We start from the raw sequence: 11,340 nt of genomic DNA on the forward strand, positions 1-11,340 counted from the left end.
ATATCCCAACATGCCAACAGCCCTAATTTGTCAAGAGGTTTCCAGGCGTCACCAACTTCTCAGCCAGCTCGTACACGACGACAAATGTGTCCGCGCCGATGACGAGCTTGTTGCCTGCCAACGCAAAGTTCCCAATCCGCGGTTGATCTATGGGGTGGAAGGGGATGTAGTTGAAGGAGCCTGGTGAGTCATCAGCTATGAGACTGTTGGAACATAAGGCGATGGGACATGCCGAGCAGCCTTCCAGCGGCATTTCTCACATTCACTGCATCATCCTCGGCCGTCCACACACGGCCGGCGTTGTCGATATGGAGACCATTGGCGATGCCGGATCTGACCAGTCCGAACAGTCGTCCGTTGACTGGCTTGCCCTGGTCGTTCAAGTCGTATCTGAAGCAAGTCAGTCTCTAGACGGCACTTTTAGAAGTTTCAGCGTTCTAGCTTACTCATAGATCGAGTTGCTCTTGGTTATATTGCTCGCCTGGTCTTCCAGCTTACTCTGATCCGTAATGGCTGTGTTGGTCACATATAAAGTCCTACCATTTGGACTGACTCTGATGCCATTAGGCGCCACGATCTCGTTGGCCGAGATGACGGGCTGAAGGACCTTTTCGTGGAGGTCGAAACGCCAGACGGCAGTGTCGTAACGTTGACGTGGGAATTTCGAGCCGAGCACGTCCCGAAGGGAGAAGGTGGTGAGGAATATGTAGTCCTTGTTGTTGACCCTAGTGACCACAACATCGTCGCAGGGAGCCAGTGGAATCCCCTGATACGAGTTCAGAATAGGAGTCACATGGAGTGTCTTCGGGTCTACGGTGATGATTGTGGCGGGCGAAGTGGCGGCGTTGTATTCAGTGAAATACACGAGACCGTCGTAGGAAAAGTAGTAGCCACCAAGCGGGTACTAAAGTGTCATGTCAGCCATACATAGCAGGATGTAGGGCAATGGGCTGTCGTTTGGAGGTACTGACCCGGATAGGCGGATCCGTGACGACTTGTTGTGCTGAGCCGTTTCTCAAACTGAAAGACGTAATGCTCTGATTATATGGATAGTCGAAATCGAGGTACGTGAACCACACCTCATCTGTATCCGGAAGCCAGACGCCAGCCTCGAATGCACATTCAGGTGCTCCTTGCGGGCATTGGATAGTTGAGACATTTGGGTTTGGTCCTACCAGTTGCGTGAACTCGTCCGAGTATGATACAAACCGAGACTGGTTGGCCTCTTCCAGAGCTCTGTTGATCGTGTCGTTGCCAGTGGTTGTGCTGTTTAACCACGAGTACCGGATACTGCTGTTGAAAGGTTGAGGCAGAAGGTATAGCCACTCGGATGGAAGCTGCACCACTGCGTGGGACGCATTCGAGGCCTGCGTTGCGTTCTGTGCATATACAAGGCTGGCGACCGCCAGCACTGCTGCTTGAGATATCCTCATTTTGAAGTTGGCCTTGACCTATCCTGTGAGACCAACGGGCAAGGATTGCTCATTTAATACACCTAGAAGCTGGCCATTTCAAGATGACGTCCCTCATCGAGATTGCTACTTGTAGCTCTTTCATTGCTATTTGTAGCTTTTGGGTTGCTACTTGTAGCTTTTCATGGCCTAAGATCGGTTGTAGATATACTTTCCGATGAGGCAATAGTGGAGTCGTCTTGACAAATGCCTGCAGAGATTCGACACCGCGAAGAGAGGCAGACATCAGACGACTGTCACCTTGAGACGATTCCCCCCTCAATCATAAGGAAGAATCTATCCCCATCATTCGCGAGCTGTCTCAGCAATCTGGAGTGCAATCAACAGCTTGGTGACTTTAGAAATCGGAGGGATGACGATTCCATGCGCTTCACTTGGGCAGAACGACGTGTTTAGACGTCTGAGGTAGCTCACAAGAGATTGCACTGCAACCTTCTGCTCGCGAATTGCACTCGTTCCTGACACCTCCTCTTCACAATGCATTCGTGAATGTCCATTGCCGCGGAATTGCTGGTGGCAGATTCCGAATGATGAGGAGAGTGCAGGTTGGCGGTCTGGGCTCCGGACGTCAAGCTCGCATCCATCGCAGATTCATTGCATGATGACGGGGCGGATAGGTCGGATAAAGGTCGAGCTGGTTGCACTGGTTTGTTGTGGTCGTCGTGGGAGTGAGGTACGCGTTTCGGCTCTTCCCGCGAATAGGTATTTACCTATTCAGACTAGCTCAGATCTAATGCGAAATAGTGTCTGTATTGACCGCCCCCAGACTTCTGAGCCCTATCAACACCAAACACCAACTCCTTCTGACATCCCAACAATGACTTCCGACTGCTGCGAACTTCGCTGGAGAGCCTGTCCTGTGTGCGACTCCAAAGTTTGAATTTCCCCTATGAGTGTCCAGTTACGTCGACCTCCTTGGGCGAAAAGCCATCGTCAGTCCATGATGCCTCAAGGCAGGACGAGATGTGTAGGGTTGGGGTGGTATGCACGGCGGCTGACCAACGAGTCCGCTATACCACTGCGGCGATGACCAGCAACTGGCATGAAAGGAATCAAGCAGCGGGACCTTTTCCAAGCTAAGGATTCCTTGCCGTGACATCAGAGCTGAAAGGAAATTGGTATGTTCAACGAGATCTTTCCTTCTGTTGACATCCTACCATCGTTCTTACTTCCTCGCCTTCACGATGAAACTACGACTACTCACAGCGGCTGTCTCTTCGTTTTTGCTCTGCAATCCAGCACTGGCCGATCCAAGACCAGATCCAGTGGTACTACATCGAGATGTCTGCATCATTGGCGGTGGCTCTGCCGGGACATATACTGCCACCAGATTGCAGCAGATGGGCAAGTCTGTTGCGCTCATCGAGAGGGAACAACAGCTTGGAGGCTCCGTGAATAGTTTCAGAGACCCAAGAACCAATACCACATTCGACTATGGAGTCGTGATCTTCTCGAACAACTCCTTGGTCCTTGATTACTTTGGCCATCTCGATGTGCCCGCGAAGCCATTCACGGGTTTTGTACCAAACGGAACCAACGTATACGTCAACCTGGCTACGGGAGCCACGGTTGCGCCTCTGAATGCTACTGCTTTCCCAGACGCTCTGGTACGATACAGGACTCAGGTGGAGAAGTACCCATATTTGAGTACTGGATGGCATCTCGAGTATCCCATCCCCGAAGACCTGCTGTTGCCCTTTGGCGACTTCCTTCAGAAATACGACTTGGGCGTGATCGCACCCTCACTTCTTGCCAGCATTGGTGGATTGGGAAATCTTCTCGCGCAACCGACGCTTTACATTATGAAGCAGTTCTCCCTGGACATGGTGCATCGCACATTGACGAATAGTATTATCACGAGCGCAGCGAACGACAATCAAGCACTTTACGATTCTGCACTGAATCGCCTAGGAAGGCATGAAAACGCCTTCGTGAGCAGCAGAGTCACTCGTGTACAACGTGAACAACACAACAGCACCACCATCCACATCACCACCCCAACCGGCAAGAAAACCATCCACGCCTCAAAGCTAGTCATCGCCATCCCACCCAAACTCGAAATCCTCGACCCCTTCCTGGACCTCAGCGACAACGAATACACCTACCTCAGCCAATTCAACAACAGCCACATCTGGGCCAACGTCGTCGCCAACAGCGGCATCCCCCAAACCGCAACCCTCTCCAACGTCAACCCAGCAGCCGCAATCGGCATCCCAGCCATGCCAGCCGTATTCGGAACAGCACCCACGACCGTCAAAGACCTCCATGTCGCCTGGTACGGCAGCGCCTACGACATCCCGAAGTCACGAGTAAAGTGGAATATCGAGGGTCAGTTCGATGGCTGGACGGGCCGGCAGGGAAACGCTTCCGCGGAAGTCATTGCGCTCAAGGACCATTCGCCTTATCTAGTCGTGCCGCCCTTGGAAGCGGCCAAGGCTGGTTTCTACGATGGACTTGTCGGTCTCCAGGGGCAGCTGGGGACGTATTGGACGGGCGCTGCTTGGCAGAGTCATGACTCGAGTGCGATTTGGAATTTCGCGGAGCATGAGGTGTTGCCGATGATTGTGGCGAGTTTGGGAGGTTCTTCGAATGCGTCGAGCATTCGTGCGGGATACATGTGTTGAGGATAGATTCAATTATGTAGGTAGGCAGTCGGAATTAGCGACACTTTTTGAAGGCAAGACAGGGAGCTATCTTCACTGTGAATTAGATCGTGACGCCCTTCACGACTACACTGGCAGCAGCACAAAACACCACCCGCCCTAGACTACCCCAATGCCGCCAGGTCATCAAAATTCCACTGCTCTCCCAATCAACAATGGTTAAACTCAAACGCAACCCAAGACTCAGAAAAGACAAACAGACCCCTTCCCCGCCCCCTCAGACATCAGCCGTGGAGGACCAGAATCCACCCAAGCCCCAAGCAGATGTTTTGGGAGTCATCTACCTCATCCTCGCCCTTGTGGGTTTCGGCGCCGCCGTGTACGTTCTTCTCAAAGCGACGCCGGTTCTCGCTGCGGCGGCGATGCTCATGTGCGTGTTTGTCTTTGCCGGGAGATCGAAGCCGGATCCAGGGGCGAGGTCTTGAGGTGATGGGTCCTCGTGATGGACGAGTGTGATGCGAGGGTGGAGAGCCGGTGCGTGTCAGTCGCATGTGTGAATGAGCAACGAGGAGGCAAATGTCTTCACGATGTTGACCAAACCGTGTATTCTTTGGGCGTTCTATAGAACCATAGGTCTATAGTGGTGATGAATGCCGACGCTTATCAAACTTGCTACTTCAAATCAGCATATCTCTCAGCAAAACAGCGAAACCCATGGACCGGATCACACGAATCTGTGAAGGCGGAAAGACAGATGGAAAGGAAATGCAAGATTGTCTTTCGAAGCTTGCTCGATTGCTGGTATGTAGCTAGAGCACCTGTACGCCTGTGATGCCCACCTGATGACATATTCCCGTCATCAACCGTGACCTGCTTCATGACCCAAAAACCGCTCGCTTATGCCTCAGCCTCGAAGGCGTCGGGGAATCGTCGCATGTTGTACTCGATTGGGCCGTGCTTAGGGAGGAACTGGACGTAGCAGCCGTCGACACGGAGCTCACCAGCCTTGCGCTTCTCGATGTACTCGTCGCGGTTGAGAGGAGTGAAACCCCACTTCTTCGAGACGATGATCTTTTGGCGACCTGGGAACTTGTACTGCGAGCGGCGGAGGGCCTCGATGGCGGTGGCGCGGTCTGAGGAGATATGTCAGTCCTGTTCCACTCTGCATAGATTTTCTTATACTCACGAGAGTCACGAGTGCGGACAGAGAGGAGAATCTGGCCGATGTTGACACGGGCAACAGTGCCGTTTGGCTTGCCGAAAGCACCACGCATTCCGGTTTGCAGTCTATCGGCACCGGCGCACGACAACATCTTGTTGATGCGGACGACGTGGTATGGGTGGGCGCGGACACGCATGTGGAAACCTTCCTTTCCGGCGATCTTGACGAGGTACCTGAACATCGCTGTCAGTCCACGTTTCCTTCCCCTCTTGCCATCTCTCCCTTGACGTACTTGTTGGCGCAGATTCGGGCGGCTTCGAGAGCCTCGGAGCTCAACTGCTCGTACTCGTTCGAGACGAGGTGGACGCACATCGGGAACTCGTCGACATTGGCACGCTTACGTCCGAGGTCAAAGATGCGAATCGGGAAGGCTGTTAGCAAGAGTAACAAGGTATGTGGTGTGGTATGCGATGGAGAGGTGTGTGGTGAAGAATGCGACTCACCTTGGGGTCTGGCACACCGCGGTTGAATCTGGACTTTGGGTACGGCTTGTTCTTGCAGTAGCGGTAGCAGCGCGCTGGACGACGAGCCATCTTGCCGGTATTGGTGTGGGTGGTGTTGTTGTCGGTTTCGAGGAGTTTGTCGAGGAGGAGACAAACTGACGTCCGCTGAGTGCCAAGACTTCAGTGCTGCTTTGAAATCGACTTGCCACGCCCAGAAATCTCGGCTCGTCCCGGGCACCAATCAAGACGTCTGGCTTCATCTCGCTCTCCGCCAACTCGCTCTTTGAAGACGATGACTCGAACTTTTGGATTGTGAATCAAGGAAAGGATGTTCTCACCCTTACTCTCAGTGTTACGTTCAAACAAGAAGAGTCATCCCCATCTCTCACAGGCCATTCAATCCGCCTATATCGTGAAGAGAAGCGCAGTCGCTTGTAAAAAGCCGGAGATGTGGCAGTTCAATATCTTCCACTTTGACCGGAACGAGGAGGGTAAATCAAGAAAAGAGCTCCTTCATAACTCGGAGCGGAAGCTCGTTGAAGTCGTTGGAAGCATGTGTCACGGCCTTGTGATCATAGTTTCAAGAAGATGACTCGAACTCGTGGATTGTGAACCAAAGACTGTTCTGATTATTATCCCCATCTCTCGCAGGCCGTCAAGACCGCCGAAAACGTGAACAGAAGCGCAGTCGCTCGTCAAAATCCGGGGAGTGGCAACGTAATGCCAGCAGGCAAGTACACGAGTTGTTGTTTCTCCCAAGGCCCATAGTCAGAACAAGGTGCTCTGGCAGGCCTTGTTTGATTTAGATTGATACAAGCATTGTGATGTTCCAACGTTGAAACGAGAGAGGTATGGCTCAGGGTTACAGTGTGGTTTGAAGTCATGACGTGGGAGTTGCATTTGAGCGGCCTATAGGCAGACTATCTCGCCATCGAAGAGCAAAGCTTGACCACAACCCGAGTCGGGCGTGCAGTGCATCGCCAGACACGGGGCATCAGTGCCATGGACACCTCCTACACGAAGACATGCAGCTTGGTATATCATCCGTCATCATAGGCTTCCGTCTTGCCAGACTCGCCTCCTGCTCCTCCCATCCTCCTCAAGAGCCGTCTACTGTGGGGTGGTACTGAGGATGTCCGAGTCACCAGCATCGAGGATAGCCATGGTGGAGCATCGGAAGAGCTTTCCGCAGGCGGTACCGAGTTCGATCTGTACGAGCAAGTCACGTCAGAATGAGTTTTCTCCCTCCAAAGCCAACCGTCGCGGGAGGCTTCTTCTCAGGGCTCAAGAGAGCAGCACCCTCCAGAGCCTTGAGGCTCCTTCGCTAGGTGTTGTATGGATGTAGGTCTTTCAGATGGGGAGGCTTACGTTGTTGCCGGAGAAGTGGTGGACGGCGGTCTTGGCCAACATGCTGTAGTCTGGGACGGGTGTGAGCTGTGTCCAGTTTTCCTTCATCTTTTCGACGAAACGTACACTCGAGCTCAGACTTCCTCAGAGGAGGGGTGTTGCCGGCGATGATGACGAGCTTGGCCTTGCCAGAGCGCAGCGTCTTGAGGGTGGACTTGTAGCCAAGAGTGACCTTGCCAGACTGTGCGGTGGTTAGATTGTGTCGACAGCGGTGATGTCCAGTTCATTGCGCACCTTGATCGTCAAGGCAAGCTTGGCGTTGATGCTGTCGGCGGTCTTGTTGCTCTTCTTTGGTGCCATTGTGATTGATGTTGTCTCCGGCTGATGATGACCTTCGCAGACTGAAGTTTGTGCGTGCTTGAAGCGCGAAGTCGAATTTCGAGCGAGGATGTCGCTAGCCCGGTGGTGCCAAGATTTTATCCCGAAGAAAGAACGACTGGAACGGGATCTCCGGGCGCTAGCTTATGTTTGAACTCTAAATCTTTCACTCACTCCGAATTCATGTCACGTGATTTTTGCAACGTCGACGAACATGAGGAAGGAACGACTTCTGATAAAAGTGCATCTGGAATCAAAGACTTGGTCTCTGAAATCAAAGATTTTGTCACTGAGCACATGATTTCCCTTTCATCAACGAACTGAATTCACCGACAGCTGATCTGATTCCCAGAAGTACTCAAGTGTGATCAGAACGATACCAGTCAACTCCCGCCGATCAAACACCCTCTCACACCACAACACCCTCAATACCCCTCAACCACCCCACACCCTCCCTCACAACCACTCCTCCCCCCTTCCACCCCCTCCCTCCCAACACTCCACCCAAAATCCCCCTTACACTCCGGCCTCCCCTGCGCAACCAACGTAGCGCCCACATTCGCCTCCCGATACGCCTTCCAAATCTTCCTCGTCTTTCGATTCACAAACAGAATCGCGATTCCCCGGGTTGGAAGGGGTTTCGTTGCAAACTCGAAATACCAGGTGATCATCTCGCAGTTGTGCGCGACGTAGAGGTCTTTCACGGTGCCGACGGCGGGGAGGCGGGATTCTTGATCCAGGAGTTCGGGGAGGGAGTGCGTTAGAGTTGTGTTGAGCTGGTTGGGGGTTAGTCTTGGTTTGGCAGCAGGGAGTGTTGGAGGTGACTGACGGGGACTTGGTCGACGAAGTTGACGCTGTCGGAGATGCTGATGAAGTCTTCTGAGATGATCTCGGCTGCGAGGTCTTATTGACGGGGGACTCAGAGATGACTTTTCGGAAGCCGTCGATTAGATGCGTGACTTCTTCCTCTGTGATGCATTTGTTCTCGCAAGAGTGTTGCTTCCTGGCGTTGCTCGAGCCGATGGCACAAATCAGAGCCAGAATGGCGAGGACGAGTGGATGAAACATGTTGAAAGTGGGAATCGAAGAAGATGAAGGAGAGCCGTCTACTTGCCATGAAGAGAAGATTTCTTTAAGCCTTTTGTTCGACTGTTCGAGCTTGACTCTCTATACAATGGGATCCCTCAGGTGCTGATTCGCGATACTTTCGTGCGAGGTTCGATCGACCGATGGGATCCTGTGCTATAGGCAACCTTGTCTTCAGCAGACAAGGGCAGACAGTCGTTCCAAGGCCAATGCAATGCATCATGTCTACGTTGTTTACTGATCTTTTCTTGTCCGAGGAGTGTCGGACGCCGAAAACGTACTGTTCTTGGCAGTGTCGACGAACGAGATAGAGGGAAGTCTGAGACAGAAATGTGAGACCCACTTACAGGAACATTCGAACGCTCGTCTTTACACTCGATGCTATCACCAGCTAAACACGGTGTGTTTTACAAATCAAAGTACGGAGAATTCGCATCAAGCCATGTGTTTGGCCGCTTCATGCAGACGCAATCAACTCTCAATTGTGCCTGCTAGTTTGCGCCAAGTCTCTTGAGGATGTCACTCAGATTGAACTGGTGCTCTGGTTCCACTGGAGGTTGCTGCTGCTGAGGAGCTTGGTGATTCTGTACAGCACCTGCAGTCGATGGCGCAGCGCCGTATGCGTGAGCGTACTGCTGTTGCTGCTGTTGATAATGACTGCCCCAAGCGGCGTACCCTTGCTGCTGTGCTTGCATCTGCTGCTGCTGGTTCGCCTGCTGTTGGAAGAATGCCGGATTGACATAAGCGCCAGCTGGCACTGGTGCTGCAGGGTACTGCGGTTGCGGTGGCTGCTGCCAGTATGCGTTGTGCTGCGGTGGCGCCGGTACTGGGGCTTGAGCACCAAACTGTGGATAGCCATTGAACTGTAGCGCTGGCCATTGCGGAGGAGGATGCTGTGCAGGAGGCGGAGGTGAAGCCCCATGAGGTGCAGTAGGCTTGGGCGGCAATGAGTGCTGTCTGTCAGTATCCCGGTGGCCGGCTTGTCGGTTCTGAAAGCCCTGTGCGTTACCTCTGTGAGAGTCGTTTTGTTGATAATTGCCGCGACCACCGCCTCCACGTCCACCACGCTGTTCGAAGCCGCCTCTGCCTCTGCCACGATCGCCTCGTCCTCTCCCACGATCACCACGGCCTCGGTCTCCGCGTCCGCGGCCTCTGCCACGGTCGAATGCTGGCAGCTGTGGTTTGGGAGGAAGAGTTCGACCAGCCATCAGATCGCTGAGGTTATCAGGCCGCTTCAGTGGCTGGTAGAAGTCCTCCGCAGGCTCGTTGTCGTCATAGCTCATACCGCCGCCGTACGTCTGGCTTGGAGCATCACTGCCACCAACGAAAGTCTGTCCGCCGTCGTGACCAGACGCGCCGTACGTACGAGCACCTTCTTGGAATGCGGCACGTGAAAGTCCACCACGGCCTGCTTTCTTGGCTAACTTTCGTTGCCTCTTGAACTCTGCCTCAGCTTCGTCATCCGAAAACTCCATCTCGTCTTCACCGACTTCTTCGTCGTGGATGTTCGAAGCGTCGGTACCCTTCATGTTCTTGAGAGGCTGGGTGAAGACGAATGTGCTGTGGCTGTCCACGTAGTAGACCTTGGAGCCGTACTCGAGACCAGCGTCTTCGATCTCTTTGGCGTTGGTGAACGCGACACTGTAAAGAGGCTCCTGGACCCGTCCGAAAGTATCCGCGATCGCTCCAATGACTTCTCGATTCTCGTTGCAAAGTACAGAGCCGCCTTCGAGGACTTGATACTCACCAGGAGTGGCTCCCTTGATGAGGACCATGTTCTCGACGGTCCGTTCAACATTGCCCAGAAATGTGACCTTCATGTCCTCAGTCACCTTTACGTCAGGTTTGACGACCACCTCCTCTTTGGCTTCGTTTGTCGTTCTTGGCTGATGGTTGGCGCCCGCCTTGTCTTTGCCCTTACCTCCTTCGTCGTCGCCATCGTCGCCTGACATGAGAATCTTGGCAGCAGTAGCAGGGTCAAGCATCTCATACCCGCCTTCGCTGCCGCTATCAGAATCGTCTGACGAATCGTCTGAGTCCGAGCTGTCGGAGTCTGAAGAAGACTCGGCATCTGAGGAGTCAAACTGCCGTTCTGCTTTCTTGTTGTCTTTTTGAGCAGCAGCTGCCGCCATGAACTCTGGATCATCTGCAGGTTTTGGAACTGGACGGGGTTGCTCTCTGTCAAGGTCTTCTGGTCGATTCGCATGTTGGACATCTCCCATATTGCCATCCACTTTGCCCGTGTTATGACCCTGCAATTCCTCCATTTTGATGTCAGGTTGGTGGCACTCAATCTCCGTCATCTCCTCCATAACATCCAGCGAAGCCTTGTCATTGTTCTGCGATGACGGCTGAGGGGGTGCCACCAGATCGTCGTCTTGTGCTATGGCTTCGGCTGGAACTCCATCCATAATTTCCGGCTTCTTCTCTTCGTTTTCCTTCACCGAGACGCCATACTGATGCTCTTGTAGTTCGGTGAGTGCTGCAGAAGATGCAGTGTTCGAGTGGATGGTCGCAGTGGAGTCTGGTTGATCGATGCTCGCAGTGTTTGTCACTGTCTCTGTGGCAGACTTTTCGGCGCTCGGGTCTGCGTAGACATCGTCCCAGTCGTCTTCGTCGGCCATCTCTTGCTGCGTCTCTTCCGTGACACCCAGAGGAGCGTCGAGTCGCACTCTCTTAGCGGGTCTCGCCTCGTCTGGTTCTTGTATTTCAAGAGCTTGGTTCTCAGTCGCCATATTACCAGGTACCCTGTGCGATGCAAGACATTCTAAGAATCAGGCGGGCGAGAG

The 11,340-nt window shown here is 53.3% G+C and overlaps 6 protein-coding genes across 6 annotated transcripts; 1 reads left to right on the top strand and 5 right to left on the bottom strand.

The window, feature by feature from the left end:
- Nucleotides 1-22: 22 nt before the first annotated feature.
- M409DRAFT_48867 (uncharacterized protein) lies at nucleotides 23-1,433 on the bottom strand (the record flags this gene model as incomplete). The annotated part of the gene is made up of 4 exons (XM_033811065.1): nucleotides 23-180; nucleotides 293-390; nucleotides 447-904; nucleotides 972-1,433. 4 exons carry the CDS (start codon nucleotides 1,431-1,433, stop codon nucleotides 23-25), a joined length of 1,176 nt encoding a protein of 391 aa, XP_033674853.1.
- Nucleotides 1,434-2,656: 1,223 nt separating this feature from the next.
- M409DRAFT_48868 (uncharacterized protein) lies at nucleotides 2,657-4,096 on the top strand (the record flags this gene model as incomplete). Its single annotated transcript, XM_033811066.1, has 1 exon — nucleotides 2,657-4,096. The coding sequence occupies one exon, from the start codon at nucleotides 2,657-2,659 to the stop codon at nucleotides 4,094-4,096; it is 1,440 nt and encodes a 479-aa protein (XP_033674854.1).
- An 876-nt stretch (nucleotides 4,097-4,972) lies between these two features.
- On the bottom strand, nucleotides 4,973-5,830 carry M409DRAFT_62163 (uncharacterized protein; the record flags this gene model as incomplete). The annotated part of the gene is made up of 4 exons (XM_033815048.1): nucleotides 4,973-5,208; nucleotides 5,262-5,470; nucleotides 5,530-5,668; nucleotides 5,737-5,830. The coding sequence occupies 4 exons, from the start codon at nucleotides 5,828-5,830 to the stop codon at nucleotides 4,973-4,975; spliced, it is 678 nt and encodes a 225-aa protein (XP_033674855.1).
- A 1,020-nt stretch (nucleotides 5,831-6,850) lies between these two features.
- M409DRAFT_35316 (uncharacterized protein) lies at nucleotides 6,851-7,447 on the bottom strand (the record flags this gene model as incomplete). The annotated part of the gene is made up of 4 exons (XM_033810373.1): nucleotides 6,851-6,949; nucleotides 7,109-7,158; nucleotides 7,214-7,328; nucleotides 7,382-7,447. The coding sequence occupies 4 exons, from the start codon at nucleotides 7,445-7,447 to the stop codon at nucleotides 6,851-6,853; spliced, it is 330 nt and encodes a 109-aa protein (XP_033674856.1).
- Nucleotides 7,448-7,890: 443 nt separating this feature from the next.
- On the bottom strand, nucleotides 7,891-8,533 carry M409DRAFT_16237 (uncharacterized protein; the record flags this gene model as incomplete). The annotated part of the gene is made up of 2 exons (XM_033803548.1): nucleotides 7,891-8,241; nucleotides 8,291-8,533. The coding sequence occupies 2 exons, from the start codon at nucleotides 8,531-8,533 to the stop codon at nucleotides 7,891-7,893; spliced, it is 594 nt and encodes a 197-aa protein (XP_033674857.1).
- A 509-nt stretch (nucleotides 8,534-9,042) lies between these two features.
- Nucleotides 9,043-11,286, bottom strand: M409DRAFT_48871 (uncharacterized protein; the record flags this gene model as incomplete). The annotated part of the gene is made up of 1 exon (XM_033811067.1): nucleotides 9,043-11,286. One exon carries the CDS (start codon nucleotides 11,284-11,286, stop codon nucleotides 9,043-9,045), a length of 2,244 nt encoding a protein of 747 aa, XP_033674858.1.
- Nucleotides 11,287-11,340: the final 54 nt, after the last annotated feature.

The sequence above is a fragment of the Zasmidium cellare genome (genome assembly GCF_010093935.1).
Source record: "Zasmidium cellare ATCC 36951 unplaced genomic scaffold M409scaffold_1, whole genome shotgun sequence".
Classification (NCBI taxonomy): Eukaryota; Fungi; Ascomycota; class Dothideomycetes; order Mycosphaerellales; family Mycosphaerellaceae; genus Zasmidium; species Zasmidium cellare.